Source organism: Sceloporus undulatus, chromosome 6, assembly GCF_019175285.1.
Source record: "Sceloporus undulatus isolate JIND9_A2432 ecotype Alabama chromosome 6, SceUnd_v1.1, whole genome shotgun sequence".
Taxonomy (NCBI): domain Eukaryota; kingdom Metazoa; phylum Chordata; class Lepidosauria; order Squamata; family Phrynosomatidae; genus Sceloporus; species Sceloporus undulatus.
Window position 1 is genome coordinate 109,481,241 of NC_056527.1, and position 21,429 is coordinate 109,502,669.

Here is a 21,429-nt window from a genome sequence, read left to right on the forward strand (position 1 = left end):
ATGATAGGTTCGCCTTTGACTCACCATAAGTCAGAAATGACTTGAGGGCACACAACCACCACCACCAAGGCGAACCTATCATGGGGTTTTCTTGGCAAGATTTGTTCAGAGGATGTTTCCCATTGCCTTCCCCTGAGGCTGAGAGAGTGTAACTTGCCCATTTAGCCTCCTCTGTCAGAGAGCTCCAGTGCCACAACTCCTCCCAGGATTCCCTAGGACTGAGCCAGGGCAAGTAAAGCAATGTCAAGCTGGGTTATTTCTGCAGTTTGTTTGCCGTAACTGCAAAGGAGGGCAAGGCACCACAAAAATGTAGGACACTTCAATTGAAATGTAGGATAGCCCAATACAAAAGAAACTCCAAACCTATATAAATGTGAATCCATGCTTCTTAATTAGCCCTGCTCAAAATGAAAGACATTTGGAGGATTCCTCCTGGGCAGAAGGTTGATGTGGAGGGCAGGTCCTGGAAAAGGAGGACACCTGGTCACCCTCGGAGGAAGAAAAGACAATCAGAATCATAGAATCGTAGAGTTGGAAGAGACCGCAAGGGCCATCCAGTCCAACCCCATTCTGCCATGCAGGAAATCCAAATCAAAGCATCCCTGACAGATGGCCATCCAGCCTCTGTTTAAAGACCTCCAAGGAAGGAGACTCCACTACACTCCGAGGGAGTGTGTTCCACTGTCGAACAGCCCTTACTATCAGGAAGTTCCTCCTAATGTTGAGGTGGAATCTCTTTTCCTGCAGTTTGCATCCATTGCTTCGGGTCCTAGTCTCTGGAGCAGAAGAAAACAAGCTTGTTCCCTCCTCCATATGACATCCCTTCAAATATTTAAACAGGGCTAACCTTCTTTTCTCCAGGCTAAACATCCCCAGCTCCCTAAGGCGTTCCTCATAGGGCATGGTTTCCAGACCCTTCACCATTTTTGTCGCCCTCCTTTGGACACGCTCCAGTTTCTCAATGTCCTTTCTGAATTGTGGCGCCCAGAACTGGACACAATATTCTAGGTGGGGCCTGACCAAAGCAGAATACAGTGGCACTATTACTTCTCTTGATCTAGACACTATACTTTTATTGATGCAGCCTAAAATTGCATTGGCCTTTTTAGTGGCCTCATCACACTGTTCACTCATGTTCAACTTGTGGTCTACTTGGACTCCCAGATCCCTTTCACACGTAGTTTCATTCAGCCAGGTGTCCCCCATCCTATATTTGTGCATTTTATTTTTCCACCCTAAGTGCAATACCTTACGTTTCTCCGTGTTGAATTTCATTTTGTTAGCTTTGGCCCAGCTTTCTAGTCTATTCAGGTCATTTTGAATCTCGATCCTGTCCTCTGGGGTATTAACTATTCCTCCTAATTTGGTGTCATCTGCTGATGAGAGGCGGGGAGAGAAGACAATTGGGGGGTTTCCACTTCTGTTCAGTTTCACTTTCCCTCTGCTCCAGCCTCAGATATTTGGACCCCTTTAAGGTCCAAAAACACACTGCAGAAACAACCCACTCTCAGTCCATTTTAAACTGCTGCCCCTGGCTCAGCTCTAGGGAATCCTGGGAACTCTTGAGCCTTCTCTGGATCTACAATGAACTCCCATATCCAGGTTTCCCTAACACTGATCCCTGAGGGCAGTTAAAAGCAGTCTCAAAGAGGGTTGTTTCTGCAAGGTGAAGAAGGCCTTCTGCCATGCCAGAGACGATCCCCGAGTGCCTTCTCATTTTGGAGCAGCTCAGGGAGGATGAGCTGGACCAGTTCAAGAGGGAGCTGGACAAGCTCATCTTTCCAAAGGCCTTCTCTGACCCTGCCATGCCCTGGATGAGGCAGGAGCCTCTGGGTGCCAAGGAACACATCACTACCCTGCTCAAATTTGGTGAAGAGCACTGGTCCCTGGAGAAGGCCATCCATGCGCTGAGGGCCATCCACCGCCCGGACCTGGCCCACAAACTGGCTGTCCGCTTCGACATATACGGTAGGCAAGGAGAAGAACACGAGGGCGCCTCAGGACTCCCCACAGAGTGGCAGGACAGGGGCCCACTTGGGCTGCAGGGATAACCCACTTTGGCACCAATTTAACTGCCCTGGCTCAATGCTTTAACACCTCTGTTAATTGCCCTGGTTCAATGCTATGGATTTCAGGGAATTGGAGTTTGTGGTGGCCCCAGAGCAGAGCAGAGCATTTCACAGATGATAATTGGGGTGCATGTGGCTGAGCAACATCAGAGTGTGACCTAGTTGGCAAATGTTTTTAATAAGGAAGAATACACAGACTAGGGGCTCGTTCCCACTGGCAGTATAAAGCGATTTATAATTTGACTTTGTCCAATGCTGTTAATCGATTTCAAAAGGTCCCTTATTCCCAATATCAAGTGGATCTTTCGGTAGTTGCTTCTTTTCCGGCACATTCCCATTAGTTTGCACCGCTTCAAAAATAAGCCGAGGAAATAAGCCGGGGAAGGGAGGGAGACGCCAGGAAACAGAGGAGGAGTCTGAATGGGAGGTTAATTTTTAAAAAATGTATAGAATATTCAATTATTTGATTTTGCAACTACAGTGTGCCCACGTCATACGCGGGTGCGCTTTACACTGCATTCAGCATATGCTGAAAGCCGCATGAGGAGGAAGGGGCAGTGCATCCCATAGGGAGTAATGCCACACCACCACATACACAAGCCCCATTCATTTAACTGGGGCTCAAGCATGTGCGGAATTTGCTTTACGCGAGGGAGTCCAGAATGGACCCCCCGCATAAAGCAAGGGCACACTGTACTTGCCTTGCAAATAATGGAATATTCTATCAATTTTATTTTTTTAAAAAAATTGCAAGTACACAGGCAGCGCTGCGCGGTGGGGGAATGGGGGATCTGCCAAAATGTCACTCCTCTGCCATTCATCCCTCCTCTCCAGCCTGAACCGATTCTGATCTCTCGTTCCCACTTATTGAACATGCTTCAGAAACGATTCTTCTGAAAATAACTGCATATAAACTACTGTCAGAAAAAACTGTGTGTGTGTATGTTGTGTTTGCCCTGCTTTATTGCAACTGCAGTCGATCGAATAATAGCCTATTGCTACCCACCGGTGACGCTCTTAGTAAAGGACCACGTATTATGCAGTGAGTGTTATGGAGTGGGAAGCTGTCATTTAATTATATCCCCCTATTTGCAGCGGAAAAGAAGAACCCAGAAGAATTAGAGAGATGTTTTAGGTGCCTTCAGTATCTAAGAAAGGTAAGGGGCTGAAATTATCTGATTCATATTACTCATCTACAGAAGTGATGTACAAATAGGTGATTTTTTAATGTGGCGTTACTGAATTTAAATTTCTAGTTTGCTATAGAAAATATTCTTTCCTTTTTTGGGTTTATTTAAATTGGTCATATCCAGATTGGTGAACTGTGAATAGTGCTGATTTATAATACATAATTTAATTCTGCTCCTTAAAGCTTGATGTTTCTGGTTGCTTCCCCATCCCTCCCACCCCAACTTAGAAAAAAACAAACTTCAGTCAAAAGGGCACTCCTTTCCATTTATTTGTGAGCATCTTATTGCTTCTCAGCCATGGCATAAATTGTGATGTTAGATGTTGATGTGTCAAGTCTCCTCATACCCCCCTTCAGAAGTGTTTCTAGATTTCTGGTAATCTTCACATGGTTTCCTTCTTCCTCCCTAAGGCTCCCTTCAGGTGGAAGTGACCATGTTCTCCTGGAGTTTGTAATACAATGGAAAGGAGAAACCAGGCATAGTCAGACACACATTCTAGACTTTAGGAGAACAGATTTCAGTAAACTTAGACAAGAATTGAGGGCGATTCCATGGTCAGAAATACTAAAAGATAAAGGAGTTCAGGACGGATGGGACTTTCTCAAAAGGGAGATACTGAAGGCACAATTTCAAACAGTTCCAGTGAGAAAGAAAAACGGGAGGTGTCTCAAGAAACCAGGATGGATGACTAAGGAACTTTCAACCGAGCTAAGTTTGAAACGGAACATGTATAAGAACATGTATATTTCAGTGGAAGGAACTGGCAAAACTACCTCTGAGTGTTCCTTGCTTAAGGGAATCCTGTGAAATTCATGACTTTACAGGGCATGTTGAAAGCACATGTGTGTGCCTCCCTGTACTATATAACAGCACAGGGCTCATGGGGAGGTTAAAACCAGAAGTGGACATCTGGCCACCTCTGTTGGGGGGCAGTAACGTGACATTTTGAGGAGTCTGTTCAATGCCCTTGTTTCCCATTAATGGAAAAGTGCCTCCAGACCCACCCCGTTTACATATGCATGTAAGTAAGTGCACTAGACATAGGCATGGTTTCATTTTAATCTTTTTAAGATTAACGTACCCTTGATGTGAATGTCTAATCGTAACCAACTGTAGGGGGCAGTGCTCATCTCTGTTGCAAAGCTGAAGAACCAGTGTTGTCTGAGGACTGCTCTGATGGTCATGTGGTCAGCATAACTGCACCAAACGCTGTTACCTTTCCACCAAGTGGTACCTATTTGTCTACTTGCATTTACATACTTTTGAACTGCTAGGTTGGCAGAAACTGGGAGTAGTGACAGGAGCTCACCACATCATGCACTCCATCATACTGTTATTTTGTGCGTTCAAATCATTTCCGAGTTACAGTGCCCCTAATGTGCCTCTATCATGGGATTTTATTGGCAAGATATTTTTCAGAGAAAGGTTTGCCTCTGGCTTCCCCTAAGGCTGAGAGAGTATCCAAAGTCACCCAGTGGGTTTCCATGGCTGAATGAGGGATTTCAACTCTGAACTCCACAGAGTCGGTCTAACACTGAAAGTGTATCAAAGGCACTGAATCTGCCACAGTCTTTAGTTTGGACTTTAAAGGAGCAATGCAAGCAACCCTACAATAGATCTACCAAATAAATAAATAAATAAATAAAAAGAAATAGTATATACTTTTTGGAGTACCAGTCCAAAAAGTATATACTATTCAATGAGACTGTGTTTGAGAAATCAGAAGAGGCTGCGCTCTTCTGATCATGTAAATACAGACCACAACAGGTGTGGAAGAACCTTTTCTAACTGAAATGAGTGGGGATCAGGCCAAGAGATCTCTGGTTTGGGGGGGGGGGATTACCCTTATTTCAGTTGAGAAGCTTCTGTCAAAGATTACTGTTTTGTTATAGGATCATGCAATAAACATCAGACCTGAAACGATTTTGGATCCAGAAAGGGGCTACAATATTTACAGGTGAGCACCATGAATATCTAGCTTTGACCAGTGGCTTTCAAACATTTTGCTTTTACAAAGAGCAAATTTTCCGCACAGGACATGCTCAGTTTACTTGACTCTCCAGTGATCACATAAGAACAAAGGGAGGGCTTTGTCTAGGACATGCATGCTGCTTACATGTACAATAGTGTATTGGAACAGATCAGCAGATAACTTCACACCAGGGGTATGCAGCTCTGGATGATCTGGGGGCTGCACTAGCCCTCCAAGAAGACCACATACAACCATGCATCTGTTCCCACAAAAAAATAATTTTAACCCCCAAATGCCCTTGAGGGGGACATGTTTTAGGGCCTTCCTGTGCTCCACTGGGTGTTTTGAAATTTAGAAATGTGGAAAGATTTTGTTTTGACCCATCAGGGTCCATGGAGTCAAAAGGGGGCTCCAGATGTTGTGTAAATACCCTCTACATCCTCTGGAATTTATTTGAAAAAAAATTTGGGGGGGGGGGTTGCACAGTAGCAGTCTTAGGGGGTTGCACTTTGCCCACCTCAGCTTTACACCAAGACGTTTTGGAAGACAGTTTCAAGCCTAGACCCTTGACTGACCTCTTTTTCCTACCTCAGTAGAGAATCTGGTGATTCCTCTCTGGTCTCAGATAACTGTACACCTAGTAAAGTGGCAAAAGTCTTCAGGTCAGTTTCTCACTTGAACACATCAGATGGAGATGAACCAAGAAACAAATAATATTGGACTTCAACTACTGTGCATGGGTTTAGTTGGGAAGCAGATGAACTTTTCATGATCTGAGAGTACCTCGAAAAATTTGCAGATTTATCAGTTAGGATGGCAATAAGAAGCTGCATGGATCCCTGTTCAAAATCCTTTTTTCTTTTGTCTTTCTTTTTATTGTTTTCAGACTGAAATGCACTAAGAGAGGCTCCTTCCATTGCTGCATTACTGATTTCATATTTGATGTGAGAGCACCTGTCACCCTCACCTATCATTTTGATTCATGGACAAAGCATCTGAATGCAGAGCAAAGAAAACACTGGCTCATTGTTGGCCCTTTGCTTGATATTCAGGCAGATCCAGAAGAAGCTATAAAAGCAATTCATATTCCTCACTTCCTGTGTCTTCAAGGTATGAAAGGAAACAAGACTTGAACATATATAAGCATAGCTGGAGGAATTTTAAATAGGAATACTTACAATTAATATTGATCATTTTGTTAAAAACACATTACCTGCCATTCATGTTAATAATAATGCATTAGTAACATATTAGTAAACTTTAAATTTTTACTTTTTTAATTACATACAAAATTAAATTCAGTTTAAAAATACTCAAAATTGGCCTAACATGTCCAAAAGCTCACCAATACAATAATAATGGAAGTCTGTATAACAAGTAGACATTACTCATTATGCTAAAATAAAAAATACATTGCTTGCTGTTACTTTTCAAAAGTAACAATGTAATATCATAATATCATTACACAAAAAAATCATACATCACAGGTCAAACTGTTACTTGTAATGTGTAACTTCCACACCCTGAATATGAAACAAGATAGGAGAAGTGCTAACAGGGCTTAACATTTCTTGTTCTTCTGGTGTGCCTTCAAGTCGTTTCTGACTTCTGGTGACTGTAAGTGAAACCTATCATCAGATTTTTCATAGAGGGCTTGCCATTGCTTTCATCTGGGTTGAGAGTATGACATGCTCAGGGTCACCCAGAAGGTTTCTGAGGTTGAGTGGGATCCAAACCCTGGTCTCCAGAGCCCTTGTTCTGTACCCAAACCACTACACCACAGTGAACCTGAAGAACGATCATGGTCTGAGCCAGGACTATGTGAGCTAAAGGTCTTAATAATCAGATACTGTATGCTCTTTCACATCTTAAACAGCTGCTGCTGTATGCCTTTGGCAGATAAAGACCACGCTGACATCCGTATTGCACATTTTGTGAAAGAAGGAATGAGCTTGGAGAGGCCAGACAGAGTGGAATCATTTCATGTGAAGTTGAAAAACCCCACTTTCTCTCCGCGTGGAGCTGTTCTCAGGAAGCCATTGTTGAAACAGAAGATAAAGGCCCATGCAGTGGCCCTGCTGTATCAAGACCTTCGAGTCCCAATCCTGAAATTCCACCTCTACCTCCTTCCCAATGATTCTTCCCTGAAAAAGGTAACTGGGATTCTCCATCTTTCTTAGGTGTTAGAGATTAGGCAAATCATACTAGCATGGTGCTTCTTCGTTCCTGTCTGTTTGCCACAGAGCACAGAATAGTCACTTGTGGTGGATTCAATGGCAGTTTTAGTAAAGAGCTGCAGGTTTTGGATTCTGCAAAAGAAGTGAGGGAATTCCAGCCCCAGCAGTACCCAAAAAAGGACATGTGCACATACATTATAAGGAACACTTAGGCATGTCCAGAATGGAATGGGTCATAAAAATAAATGCCAGTACAGTATTGACGTAGCACCCAGTTTGATTGTGGTAGGAACAATTACTTTCTCATTTTATGACTGCTGTCTGTGTAGCACCTTGATTTATAGCCCGCCTAATCACAAGGGATCCGGGTGGGTTACAGCAATAAAAATACAGAGAATACAATAAAATAAATAAAATAAAATAAAAGAGAGCAATGTGAGTCACAGAATTCACAGTTAGACCTGATGGAAATTGGGCCTGTCTTTTTCACTCCCTCCCAGCTCTGATGATTGTTTGCTCGGAGGGAAGGTTCTTCTTCTTGAGGCAAGAATTTAATTTTTAGTAATTTTAATTTAATTCTTCTCATTAAATTTAAGAGAAGAATTGGTAGACAGAGCGACGTAAGTCACAGTAAATGGGGAGGGGAACTAAGTAGGGAAGGCCTGCTGGAAGAGATCCGTCTTAAGAGCCTTCTTAAGGACTGTAAGAGTAGAAATGTGGCAGATCTCCTCCAGCAGGTCATTGCATAGCTTTGGAGCGGCAGTGGAGAAGGCCCTCTGGGTAACTGAGGTTAGTCTAGATTTTTTTGGCTGAAGTAGATTCTTCCCTGACGACCTCAGAGTGTGGGACAGACAGTATGGAAGAAGGCGTTCCCTTAAGTATTCTGGACCCAAGCTACGAGAAATACCTGTAATTAACCTGCCTGCCATATTTTGTACCAGTTGAAGTTTCTGAACTTGGCACGAGGGTAGCCCCAGGTAGAGCACATTACTGAAGTACAATCAAGAGGTTACCAAGGTTTGTACTACAGTGTCAAGGTTTCCCGGTTCCAGGAAGGGGCACACCTGGCGTATCAGCCAAAGCTGATAACAAGTGCTCCTGACTGTCGCATCCACCTGAGCTGGCAGGTGAAGTGATGAGTCAAGGAGAACCCCCAAGCTGCGGATAGTTTGGACTGACAAATTCCAGAGCTCTTCAAATGTAGTCTCTTGTCTAAAATACTTCCCTCAGAACTCAAAGTTGTTTCCCAAGACAACCTGATCCCAAGCTATCTTAGTTTCCCTTATGTGTCACAAATGTCTAGAAAATGGTAGGTTGCAATAAAAATGTTATATTGCTGTAAAATGCATTAGAAATGGAAGTTTGAAGTAAATATGATCAGTTGCTTCTTCCAAAGGAATGGAGCCCAAGAACCATGTAGTGTCTTCCTGCCTTTTTTAAAGTGATCTTGTTTTCTTTTCCCAGGCTGTCCATGAGCATGAACTGAATTATAATTCACAGAGAGTTCGAAAACCCCCTGCGACCATGAAGGCTCTGACTATTGGCTCCCACTTCTTTCTGAAAAAGATTGTTGGTATGACTATCCATCCAGAGGTGAGACATAGACATGATGTTATGTTTTGCCAGACTACCTACCAAATAAATGAGGAAGGAGTGCAAATCTTGCATTGCTACCTGTTCAGCGTTCAGTTATGCTTTAAAGGATTATTCTTTACTCATATTACGTTTTGGCTCAAGCTCTTCCCAGTAAGGAAACTGGCAATTCCAGTTGGTTGTCTCAAAAGCAATAGTATTTCATTGAGGGAAAGATGAGCTAAAAGAATCCCATTTTGGGGAAAAGGTGGTATATAAATCTAATAACCAATAAATTGGTGAAAATTTGTGGGCTAAGCAATATTGACATACTCTGAGCTCTTACTCATTTTCACAGAAACTAAAGTTTAAATACCTGTCTGGAGACATGGAGCATCAATACCTTGAATTATTTGCAGATCACATGGAAGATGCACTACGGCTTTCCCTGGTTGAGAAGAAAAAAAATAAATCAGTTTGGTCAGCCTACATAAGAAGAGGTGAGTTTGGGCCAACGGAGGAATCCATAACTGAACCAAACCATGGGATTTAGGATGGAGGAAATTATCCTACCCAGATTCTCTATCTGATTCTCTTTTTGTAATTTTCTTTCAGAGGAGTTGCATCCTGTAAAACGTGAGTAACACTCTGTGGGCATATCTGGTGCTGAAGATGCAAAATTTGTAAATGTGAGCGATTCAGCCCAGTCAATTCTATATGCAGGATTTCAGCCAATGTTTTTTGTTTTGTTTTGTTGAGTGTGAGGGAAGAGGCATTTAAATGCTCCCATTTTCGTTTCTGGAAACAGTTCCATGTGCATTATTTAATCTCCTCCTTTTTAACCATACACATTTAAGATGACAAATTCTACTTGTAGTCAGTTCTGTGCCTAGAACCTATTATATGCCACAGCAAAGAGATCTGCTGGTCTCCTCATATTAATCAGTTTTCAATATAGTCCTTATTTATTCTCCAAAGAAACATGTGCAATAAGGACAGGTTGGTTACCTGTAACGGTATTTCTTCGAGTGGTCATCTGTGAATACATACAAATGGGTTGTACTGCACCTGCGCAGTGCTGCTCGGAAAACTTCTAGAATCACTGGGCAAAGTTAACTTTGCAACTTTTTGGTGGTAGCTCCACCCATCCCTTATAAAGCCCCTGGCTTTCCGCTCTTTCCCCAGTTCCACAATTGACGCCACGTAAGCAACATGAGAATGACCCAATGAAGAGCAGGACACTGAGGGGAGGACAGGCGGGATTTGTATGTATTCACAGATGACCACGGGCCAGATTGTTGATGGCACTGGGTTCTTTGGAACCATGGGCCACATTGTCAGCAGCGCTGGGCTCAGCAGAGCCACGGGCTGCGGTAGCACTCGGCGCAGTGGTTGAACTTGGTCCAGTGGTAGGACTCTGGGCCACGGAGACTGTCACCGCAGGGGCCGAGGCAGAGGCTGCTGGCGCCGAGGCAGAACGGGTGACCTCAGGCTTGAGGACCGCCGGTAGATAGCCGTCGTCAGGCGAGACTCGCGTTTTTTACGAGCCTACGAGTCATAGACTTGCAGAGGAGACAAGGCTTGGTGTTGTGTGCCTCCCCGAGCACAGAAGGCAAGAAAAATGGGGATCCTGCACAGGGATCTTCCCACCACAGACGTCACACTTCTTGAAAGGCGCGGGAGACATCGTGGATAGAACAAGCGCCGAAGCCGAGTAAAAATCCAAAGCGACGTCAAACTAACATAATGGTCAACAGTACACAGGGGAGGGGGGGTCAAGATCAATCGTAATCATAGACCTGAAGTCAGAAATACCAGTGATATCAGCAAAAGAGCACAAGCAAAGTTCCCAAAGCAGCTAATGCGGCAGGAAAAAGGAACTGGAGAAAGAGCGGGAAGCCAGGGGCTTTATAAGGGATGGGCAGAGCTACTGCCAAAAAGTTGCTAAAAGTTGCAAAGTTAACTTTGCCCAGTGATTCTAGAAGTTTCTGAACAGCACTGCGCATGCGCAGTACAACCCATTTGTATGATTCACAGAGACCACGAAGAAGAAGAAACTATTATCCTCATTTTCTAGACCACAAACACATATGTTCTTATCTAAATTTTATAGTTCAGAAACAAAATGCCAGCCAGACTACTGATGGCCTAGTGGTGGAGACTAAATTCTGTCCAAGTAAGATGCGGTACAGACCTCCCAAAAAGGGAGGCCTGCCAACGCCTGTTTTTCCTCCGCAGGGAGGCCGCAGCTGCCAAACCGTGCGGGTTCCCTGCAGAGGAAAAAGAACCCGCTTATGTAACAATGTATACAAGGCGCTGCCATTGTGATGCCCGTGTCACGTGCTAGGGTTGCGGGGCATGTGGGCGCAAAGGGCCTGTATGTACTGGGTCTAAGTTTGCTGCATGCTGCTGATTCAACATTTCAGATTCCATTGTCAATTTTCATCAGGAAATATCCTTATTGCTATTTTGTATAGTGTTTTATATGCAGTTGTGTACTGATATATCACTTAATATATGCTGCACCTCTTCCATATTTGCTAAATGATTGAGTCCCACAATGAATTGTTTTACTTAAGTTTGCATTCATCTGAGATGGGCAGCCATTTCCCTCCAGATGTCATTGGACTGCTATTCCCATTTAAATTACAATTGGCTGTTCTGTCTATGGTGATGGGAATTGCAGTCTAATAACATCCAGAGAACCACACTTTGCCTAGCCCTGTACCACAGGTATTGGTTCATATCCTGGCATTTTTATTTTCTTACACATTATTTTTGTATCATCTCTGTCAGAGAAGGGCAACTGTCAAGGGTTGGTCCCCTGGGCAACCTTGAAGGACTGCATTCCTTGCCACACCCCTCACAGAAAACTGCTGGAAATTATTTTTGTACTCACATGCCCATAGTATGTGGAGTATGTGGGTACCCCACATCTCCATGATTTTGGTCCTCCATCCCCCCCCCCCCGAACATGAACTTCAAGTAAATTTCTGGGTCACATCTTGTTGGAAAAAAGGCTCCTCCCATGCATAAAAATATCCATAGGGTAGAAGGTTTGATAAATTGCCTCGCACATCCTATAGTGAGTGTTTGGGAGCCAAAAAAAAATATGACCCAAAATCATGTCTAGGGCCACATGTGGCTGATGGACCCCCCCATTTCCCAGTTTAAGCATATTGTTCCTCTTTCTTTCTTTTCCAGCTGCTGCTGCCAACAGACAAACCCACACATCACTCACAGAAGCTCATGTTACCCCAGAAACAACTGGTGAGTCCCTCTTTCTGTTCTAAATTGCTTTTAATGCCTCCACACATCTGAAAAAGGGGATTGTTTGGTGACAGCTAGGTTTTTGGCTGCCAATTTAATTTTTTGTTCACCTTTTCCCACAATCTGAGATGTGGGGTACCCACATACCCACATACTACCACAAAGTTTTACATATTTCTAATAAAATAATAATAAAACTTTATTTATACCCTGCTTATTTGTAAAAAAAACAACCAAAGTCGCTTCCAACAATTAAAATAATACAGATATCTATCCTTCTCTCTTTTCCAGAGAAATGTCAGCCTAGTTCACCAGGGATGCACTTCATTGAGCAGCACCGGGAGAAGCTGATAGGACGGACCAGCAATGTAGAAGGAGTCTTGGATATGCTTTATGGGACCGTCATAGATCGGGAGCAATACCAAAAAATCCTCTCCAGGAGCACTCCCCAGGATAAAATGCGGGAGCTCTATATGCTGGTGCCAAGCTGGAATCGCTTCTGCAAGGATCAGCTTTATGAGGCATTGAAGGACAAGCAGAAGTTCCTTATTGAAGACCTTGAAGGGAGATGAGGCCACAAATGACCAAATGAAGCCACAAATGATACCGCCAAATGCCTGTCCTGTTGTGGCCTCAGTGCTTTTGTTCTTATTCATGAACTTAATGGGACACAAAGCACAAATGTTGTGAATCTGCACAGAACAGCAGTTGCTATTGCCTGACCTGCATTGTCTTGCTTTCTTGGCTTTGATGCTCTTGAAGAGCCATGGGGCCACAAAAGGAAAGTGCTATTTCCCAGAAATCCAGATGCATATCCAGAATGATTTCAATGCTTCCACTTGTATTTTACAGAAAGACAGAATCTGCAGGAAGTTGTGTTTGCTGCTCAGCCCAAAGTCATTTCCTGTTCAAAAAAAGCCTCTGCTGAGCCAGTATGTTGGTTTGTGCATTGGGTTACGATTATGAACTCCAGGGTTTGAATCCCCCCTTTCACTCAGCCATGGAAAGCCAGCGGGTGACCATGGGCAAGTCACAGTCTCTCAGCCTCAGAAGAAGGCAAAGTCAACCCCCCTCTCAACAAACCTTGCCAAGAAAACCTAGTGACAGATTCATCCTAGGGTTGCCATAAGTTGGAAACAACTTGATGGCACATAACCAAAGGGATTAAAATGGTCTGGGAGAAAGAGGGAAATATGCTAAAAATGTATTCTCACACAGCCTAGGAGCATTCTGGGACTTTCCCACCAGACATTGGGGGAAGTCTAAAGACATTGCAGACCATACTTCCCTCTCCACAGAATTAAGGTATAATTTGGCTTGTTCTCAAGTGGCTTCATCCCTCCATTCAGTTGGTGTCAGTTTAGGCATCTTGACCTCCCTCCAGAGAGTCCTGGCCTGATCTGTTCTAGAAACCATTTGTTTGCCTTCTTGGCCGTCCGTGGTTTTCTTAGTACTTTTCTCCAGTTGTTGTTGTTGTTAACTGCATTTGGTTGGCTCTGACTCATATTGAGGAGGGAGCAAGCTTGTTTTCTTCTGCTCCAGAGAACAGGACCCAGAACAATGGATACAAGCTCCAGGAAAAGAGATTCCAGCTCAACGTTAGGAGGAACTTCCCGACAGTAAGGGCTGTTTGACAGTGGAACAAACTCCTTCATCCAAAAGTGATGGAGTCTCCTTCCTTAGAGATCTTTAAACAGAGGCTGGATGGCCATCTGTCAGGGATGTTTTGATTGTGAGTTCCTGCATGGCAGGGGGTTGGACAGGCTGGCCCTTGTGGGCTCTTCCAACTCTATGAACCTGTGGATGAGATATTTGGAATCTGTTGATTTTATTCTTGTTTGATTTCTTCTCTGCCTAGCTCTCACATCCATACATGGCAATGGGGAATATCATGTCTTGGACAAGCCACACTTTAGAGCTCTGTTGTATGTCTTTACACTTTATGATCTTATCCAGTTCTTTCATAGCTGCCCTTCCACAATCTAGTCATGCAGGCCTGGTTTTATTGCTGGGGGAGGGGGGGGAGGTTGGTTTAGATTATTTTAACCTTGCATGTTTTAAATATTGTATACTGTATTTTTCATAACCTTTTACTGTTTTAATTGATTTATTGTAATTGTATTTAAAGTGCTGTTTTAATGTGAGCTGCCTTGGGTCCCAACTTGGAAGAAAGGCGGGATAAAAGATAGATAGATAAATAAATAAATATAACGGTCTCCTTCTGATTTATTGAGTGAAGTCTCCATTCTGATCAACATTTGATCCAAGGTATGGGAACTCTTGAGCCAACGTTGGGCAGCGGTTTGAGTGTTGGACTACAACTCTGGAGACCAGGGTTCAATTCTAAGCTCAGGCCATTAAATCCACTGTGTGACTTGGACGAGTCACATGCGCTCAGCCTCAGGGGAAGGCAATGGCAAACCCCCTCTAAACTAATCTTACCAAGAAAACTTCAGGGGTTGTCACTTTAGGGTCGCCATAAATTGGCAATGACTCCAAGGCACACAATACACAGAGGAACTCTTTGATTATTTCTATGTTATTGTTGTTGTCATCTAAGGTGAATTCTTGTAGATCTGGGGTCATTTTAAGTTCTTCATGGGCAGTTTCCTCCCATGCAGTGAAAAGGAGCCTTGCCAGGCTGGTCTTAGGAACAGCCTCGCACCTCTTGAACTTCTGCCTGAGAGTGTGCTTTTACTCTGGCAGAAGAAGTCCCTTCTGTTCAGTCTATGATTCTGTGAGGAGCAACTTAGGGAGCTTTGGATGTTTAGCCTAGAGAAGAGACGGTTAAGAGCTGATATGATAGCCCTGTTTAAGTATTTGAAGGGGTGGCATATTGAGGAGGGAGCAAACTTGTTTTTTGCCACTCCAGAGAATAAGACATGGAGCAATGGATGCAAGCGACAGGAATAGAGATATCAATATCATCAACATTAGGAGGAACATCCTGACAGTAAGGGCTGTTTGACAGTGGAACCCTTTGTGATGGAGGCTTCTTCTTTGGAGGTCTCTAAGCTGAGGCTGGATGGCCATCTGTTAGGGATGCTTTGATGAAGAGTTCCTGCATGGCAGAAGGGGGCTGGGCTGGCTCTTCCAACTTTATGGCTCCATAACGGACTAAAAATGTCCCATCCGGCTTGTCCAGTTGAAGCAGTACATCTTGGCTTTGTTTGTCATGGCGAGCTGAGGTTAAGATGTGGGAGTGGGGAGGAAGCAGGAGGCTGTGCAAAAAGGCTGGCCTTGCAGGCTCCAGTTCCTCCTGCAGAGGCCCAGCATTGCCACCTTGTTCTTCTTACTCATCCTTATTCTTCTCACCTGTTTTTGAAGGGGTGGCATCTTGAGGATGGAACAAGCTTGTTTTCTGCTGCTTCAGAGAAGAGAAGCTGGAGCAATGGATGCAAGCTGCAGGAAAAGAGATTCCAGCTCAAGATTAGGAGGAACTTCCTGACAGCCAGGGCTGCTCTAGAGTGGAAGACACTTCTTCCATCCTCGGAGTCTCCGTCTTTGGAGGCCTTTAAGCAGGGGCTGGGTGGTCCTCTATGGGGAGGGGGGGGCTTTGATGGTGAGTTCCTGCATGGCAGAAGGAGGTTGGACTGGATCTCCCTTGGGGGGTCCCTTCCAGCCCCAGGGCCCTCTGATGCTCTCCCATCCTGCAGAAGCCACGATCGGCAACTCCGGATTGTGCAAGAGAAGGAGGAGGAGGAGGAAGGGGGAAGGAAGGAGGCTCTCTGCCGGAGGCCAGGGGGAAGTGGCCGGAAGAAGGGCCCGCCGTCCTCCTCCCGCTCCTTCCACCTCGGAGGCGCCTGGGCTGTTGGCCGTCCTCCTCGATGGGGAAGACGGCGTGGGACCATCTGCTGGAGGCCCTGGAGGACCTGGGCGAGCAGGAGCTGAAGCGCTTCAAGGGCAAGCTGCGCGAGGTCCCCATCAAGGCGGGCTACGAGCACATCCCCAAAGGGCGCCTGGAGAAGGCCGACCCCCTGGACCTGGCCGAGCTCCTGATCAGCTTCTACGCCGAGGACTACGCCCTGGAGCTGGCCGCCAAAGTCCTGGCCGAGGTCCACTGCAAGCCCCAGGCCGAGAGGCTCCGGGCTCGCTCCGGCATCGGTAAAGGCACCGCCCAGACCCCAAAGCCTCTAAAGAGCCAGATCCAGCCTTAGAATGGACCCAGATCAGACCCAGATTAAACTCCTCAAAAGACCCAGGTCAGACCTAGAACAAAACCTCTGAAAGACCCAGGTCAGACCCTATAAAGGACCAGGTCAGACCCAGATCAAACCCTACGAAAGGCCAGATCAGACCCTCTGGAGAACTCAGATCATTCCCAGATCAAACCCTCTGAAAGGCTCAGGTAAAATCAAACCTTTTGAAGGACCCAAATCGGACCCAGATGAAACCCTCTGAAGTCCCACTGAAGGAGCCCCCCCTTCCTTTTCCTTGTCCAAGCGCCCGAGCAGCACGTGCCATAATTTAGAGGGTGTTTCTCCCCCCCTCCTCCATTTCCTTTTGACCAAACTGAGGAGTGGGCTTTGAAATCCAAAGCCTCTCTTCTTTCCTCAGCCCTTTTCTCTGCTCTCTGTCCCAGGATTTCACAACCTCCACAAATACATTCTAACTGGAAAGGCCCTGAAATCATCCCTTCTCTTGCTTCCTTCAGGACGCTTGGTTTTCTTCTCAGACCCTTTTCTTTGCCTGAGAGACATTTTGGAACTTTGCAGACAAAACTGTGGCAGAAAAAAGGAACCAGAACAAAGTGTATTTTTAATTGAAAACGAATAAGTGCCTTCTTCCCATTTCCCTCTTTCCTGTAAATGCTGAGTTTCACTTTCTAACCCTGCAGTTCAAGATCCATGTTGACTTAAGCTCAGGCCTTGCCCTTCTATTAACCCATTTCATCCCGCAGATCCATGCCTTGAATGAGGAATTTGTGGGCCCTGTCACTGTGAGGGAACGAGTTTACAATTTCTGATGCCTTATGGACAAACATAAAATGATGGAAAAGGTGCTAAAAGTGTTTTTGACTTCACTTATTTAAAACAGTTTTTACTAGGAAAGATGTTTAGACTTTCTTCTTCAATGGGGCTAAAATGTAGTCGCAGGTGCCTCTGCTCCTCTGCACCTCGGTCTCATGGGCCCCAATTAAATTTGTTCTGCATTAAAAAGATTGTATGTACAGTGCTGTGTACATCTACAGCACTATAAAAATAAAGCTTAATAATAACAACAACAACAACATACAATATGGAATATACGGGTAGCAGTGTTGGGCATGTAGCAAAGTACACTTACATCCCAAATCCACAAAACAGTGATACCTTTATTGGCCAACCGAAATGCACATTTTGTATGCGTTTATGATATTTATTTATGTATGATGATTAGCATCTGAGTCTGATGAGGAAGTCAGTGGAGCTTGGAAAGCTTGCACCATATCTTTTGTGCATTTTTGGTTGGCCAGCCCTGGGAAAAAGGGGGTATGGACTTGTCAACAAATAAAATGCAAACAAATAATAATGTTTGAGTGACAGAACCCAACAACAAAAGGCTAAGCATCATGCCTCTTGTCCAGTGAATATATTTCCTGTTCACTTGGATTTAAAAATGGGATTACGCCAGCAGTTTGATTTCAATGTCCAAGAAATTGCAGATTGACAAAGGTTACAGATGTGAAGTAAATGAATTGTCCAAGTGGGCTTTGCAATACTTGCCCATCTACAAAATTCTATAAATCTGTAGTTAGGAATGGGGTAAATAGGAGGTTCTTTCCTTTCTGCCTTTTCCTCCTGCCTTTGCCCTCCTTTAAAGATTCTCCGACTTCCACACTTGAGGCTCCTAGGGCAAAAAAAGGGAGCCTTCTGAGTTTTGGGCAGAAATTCAGTATACCTGCTTTATCTCTGCCTATCTTTACATGACAATACTGTATTTTCTTGTTTGACACATACAAAAACACTTTTTGTTGTTACAATTTTAGGTGGTTGCAGTTATCCTCAGCCCTCTGTGCCATCTGCTGGTGCCACCTCAGGAACAAATGGTGAGTCCCTTCACATCTGTCCAGATATTGGCAGCTCAGTTCTAGTGGACCTCCCTCTGGTCCTATGGAACTCAATGGAGATCTGGGACAGTCGTTTTCTTCTGATTTCAATCATCCTCTCATCCTTCTCTTGCTGCTAGATAGCCATAGAGGGATGTCTTCCCCTTCCTTGTATCAGGGAGGTTGCAGCTTGCCTTCCTTCTGGGGGTATTGTGTAAGGAGATGTAGTAGTGGGCCCTCCACATTCAGTGCGTTTAGGGATACAGGACTCCCATGAAGGTTGAAAAACTGCAAATAAAAAAACACTATATTTTTAACCTGAGAGAACACTTCCCTAGGAATCTCTAGGTCCTCCTGCAACTCTGTGGTGGTCAATATCTGCTAGACATTGAACATAGAATCACACCAGAGGACCTATAAATGGCTAGAGAAGTCTAGTAATTTCTAGGTCCTCTAGCACAACTCTAAGGTCACCTTCCATCCGAGTTGCATGGAGGACCTAGAGATTCCCAGAGATAACATTTTAATCAAATCCTCAAATAATCACATCAGCAAAAGTCAAAGCTGCAAATGTGGTGGGCCAACTCTATCTTTTTCATAGAGTCCCTAAATTTACATGTGTTGGCAGTTACATACAGAATTACATGTCATGGGGAGTGGACTCTTCTAACATGCAGAGTTACATGTCATAATGAGGTGGACCTTCCTTCTTGGGAGGACTTTAAACAGTGATTGGAAAAGCATTTTTCAGAAGTGATGAAGTTCTGTATTCCTGCATGGCAGAAGGTTGGAATAGATGGCCCTTTTGGTCTCTTCCAGTTCTACATGTTGCCAACAGCTTTCTTACCACTGTCCTTCCCCTAAGAATGGTATGCTAGAAATCCCTTGTCTCTCTTCACAAAACTATGTTTCTCAAGGGATAGGGGGAAGAGGAGATACATAGGCAACCTGTTTAAGAGTGCAGGGTGAACCTCTAACCTCTCTCTCTTTCTTGGTAGGGAGCCATTTTATCGACCGCTACAGGGAAGACCTTATCAATCGGACTGCTTCGGTTGAGCCAGTGCTGGATCGCTTGCACAGTTCAGTCATAACAGAAGCGCAATACCAAAAAATCTGTGCAAAGGAAACTAACCAAGAGAAAATGAGGGAGCTCTACAAGCTCATGCCCAGCTGGAACACCACTTGCAAGGATAAGCTGTATGAGGCACTGAAGTCCCAAAATCCTTACCTTATCGACGACCTCGAAGGGAAATGAGACCACAAAACAGAGGAAAATAGAGTAATATTGTTCAGTGATACTGTACAGGATATCCATCTTCCTATGTAAAAGACAATGCCGTAGAAAGTCTTCTCTGAAATATGGATTTTTTAAATCATCTGCTAGAGAAAAGTCAAAAGGACTTGCCACAAAATGTTGCCTTTTGTGCTAAAAGGAATGCTTTCATTCGGGTATTTTGCAGGGTGAGGGGTGGGGTAGGAGAAAATACAGTTTTCTATATAAATCCTAACATTCCCTTTGCGTCTGTTATGAGAGAGGAACAAAAAAGACAGACACACATGGTCCAATCAATTTCTACTTCTGCACTTTTGTAATTCAGAAATGTACATTTTTTTGCTTACCTAGAATGTCCCCTTGATATATAGAAACTACAATCTTATTCTGGGGTGCAGTAGTTTCTCCCCCATATGTTCCCAAACATCTGAATGAGGATCATGGACCTGCAAAATTGGTGGTCCTAAAAACAAAAATTAAAAAATGTGTGCTGGTTTTATAGGAATTTGCCATTCTAAATAAAAAAAAATAGCCCCAGATTTGCTCAAACAGATAGATTTTTCAGAACTTGCTTACATGTTTCTGTGTTGTAGCTGAATGAAATGATCCTGCAAAGAGTAAGAAAGGTGTTAAACTCTTCTAATAGACTGGCAAAACATTTTAATTCACTGATATGAAACAGAAAATCCATTCAAAAGCACAGAAAGAAATCGGACTGAAACATCAGCATCCGCCCTCAATCAAAGCTGTGACAACTGAATTGATTAAAATTAAAATTAAAATACTGAATTTGTGAAAGAACTGTTTGTGGTACAAATTTTTATTGTTTGAATTCAGCACCCAAGAATACATTAAAAACAGCTATAATATTGTACAAAAAAAATTTTCCCCATCACAAGCCTGCTGTCTGCAAATAGATCTCAGGCAGCTATATGGAGTACAAAAAATGAATGGGACCAGGCTGTTGCTGGAAATGGTTTCATCCACATTAAGATTTCTTGCACTCTCTCTATCGTACCATACAATTTATTTCTATATTACTGCACCTAGAATAGCTCACACATGCGCAGAAAGAGTCCCCTGTTTCTGAACCTGGGTCAGTGCCACAATCACCTCAATTTGGCCTTGCAGCCAGGACAGGTAACAATTTTTTCTAGCCTATAAAGCGTGGCTCAGTTGGTCCCCCTTCAATGATGATGATCTTACTGCAGAAGTTTTTAAAGAAATAGCCCTGTTCAAAACTCAGAAACTGAGTTTTGCTAAGAAGATTTATTGCTTTTACACACCCAACATTAACTGATCACTAAAGATCTGGATCACTTCTGTGTTGGTCTATGGCCGTAATAAAGAAGAACTGAACTGAACTTGATAACCTCACACTTTGAAAATGTAGCCCTTTGAAAATTTAGGACAAGGGACATGATTTGGATCCTATTCTATTCTATTCCACTCCCATAACTGTATAAATATGCTTTGTACCTAAATCTTTAATACCACTCAGTACTGCATCTGAAGTAGGTTTGTACCCATAAAAGCTCATGGTAAAAAAAAATCATTCTTAAAGGGTGCTACTACATTTCTGTTTTACTGCGCATGTATTAATGCATATTAATGTACATTACCGAAGATGTGTGTCTTATGTGTGTGCATTTGTGTATGTGCCCTCAAATTGCCTGTCAATTTATGGAGAGACCATTAATTTCATAGGCATAACCTCCAATATTTCACAGATAAAAACTGGAACACATGTGGCCAACGAACATCAGAGTTGGTCAGGATGGCAAATGAGGAAGAACAAAAGCTGAGAGATGTTGCATCAAGGTTTTTTATTTATTTATCCTGAGTCAATTGGAAAGGGCAAGATCTGCCTCTCTTCTC

At 43.8% G+C, this 21,429-nt stretch overlaps 2 protein-coding genes across 2 annotated transcripts; both read left to right on the forward strand.

Annotated features, from left to right (window-relative positions):
• The first annotated feature begins 1,418 nt into the window (after window positions 1-1,418).
• LOC121934548 (NACHT, LRR and PYD domains-containing protein 1a-like) lies at window positions 1,419-13,813 on the forward strand. Its single transcript, XM_042475132.1, has 10 exons — window positions 1,419-1,968; window positions 3,165-3,226; window positions 5,152-5,216; window positions 6,118-6,341; window positions 7,131-7,384; window positions 8,873-9,001; window positions 9,339-9,480; window positions 9,596-9,616; window positions 12,185-12,250; window positions 12,542-13,813. Exons 1-10 carry the CDS (start codon window positions 1,686-1,688, stop codon window positions 12,820-12,822), a joined length of 1,527 nt encoding a protein of 508 aa, XP_042331066.1. The 5' UTR covers window positions 1,419-1,685; the 3' UTR covers window positions 12,823-13,813.
• A 2,129-nt stretch (window positions 13,814-15,942) lies between these two features.
• LOC121935506 (apoptosis-associated speck-like protein containing a CARD) lies at window positions 15,943-20,352 on the forward strand. The gene is made up of 3 exons (XM_042477101.1): window positions 15,943-16,354; window positions 18,219-18,278; window positions 19,277-20,352. The coding sequence occupies exons 1-3, from the start codon at window positions 16,078-16,080 to the stop codon at window positions 19,531-19,533; spliced, it is 594 nt and encodes a 197-aa protein (XP_042333035.1). The 5' UTR covers window positions 15,943-16,077; the 3' UTR covers window positions 19,534-20,352.
• Window positions 20,353-21,429: the final 1,077 nt, after the last annotated feature.

Excerpts from the sequence above, each read along its gene's own strand:
- LOC121934548 (XM_042475132.1), top strand. The coding sequence starts at position 1,686 with ATGCCAGAGACGATCCCCGAGTGCCTTCTCATTTTGGAGCAGCTCAGG. Across the intron at positions 7,385-8,872 it reads ATGATTCTTCCCTGAAAAAG|GCTGTCCATGAGCATGAACT; the intron begins GTAACTGGGATT and ends TTCTTTTCCCAG. Across the intron at positions 9,002-9,338 it reads GTATGACTATCCATCCAGAG|AAACTAAAGTTTAAATACCT; the intron begins GTGAGACATAGA and ends TCATTTTCACAG.
- LOC121935506 (XM_042477101.1), top strand. The coding sequence starts at position 16,078 with ATGGGGAAGACGGCGTGGGACCATCTGCTGGAGGCCCTGGAGGACCTG. Across the intron at positions 16,355-18,218 it reads CCGGGCTCGCTCCGGCATCG|GTGGTTGCAGTTATCCTCAG; the intron begins GTAAAGGCACCG and ends TTACAATTTTAG. Across the intron at positions 18,279-19,276 it reads TGCCACCTCAGGAACAAATG|GGAGCCATTTTATCGACCGC; the intron begins GTGAGTCCCTTC and ends CTTTCTTGGTAG.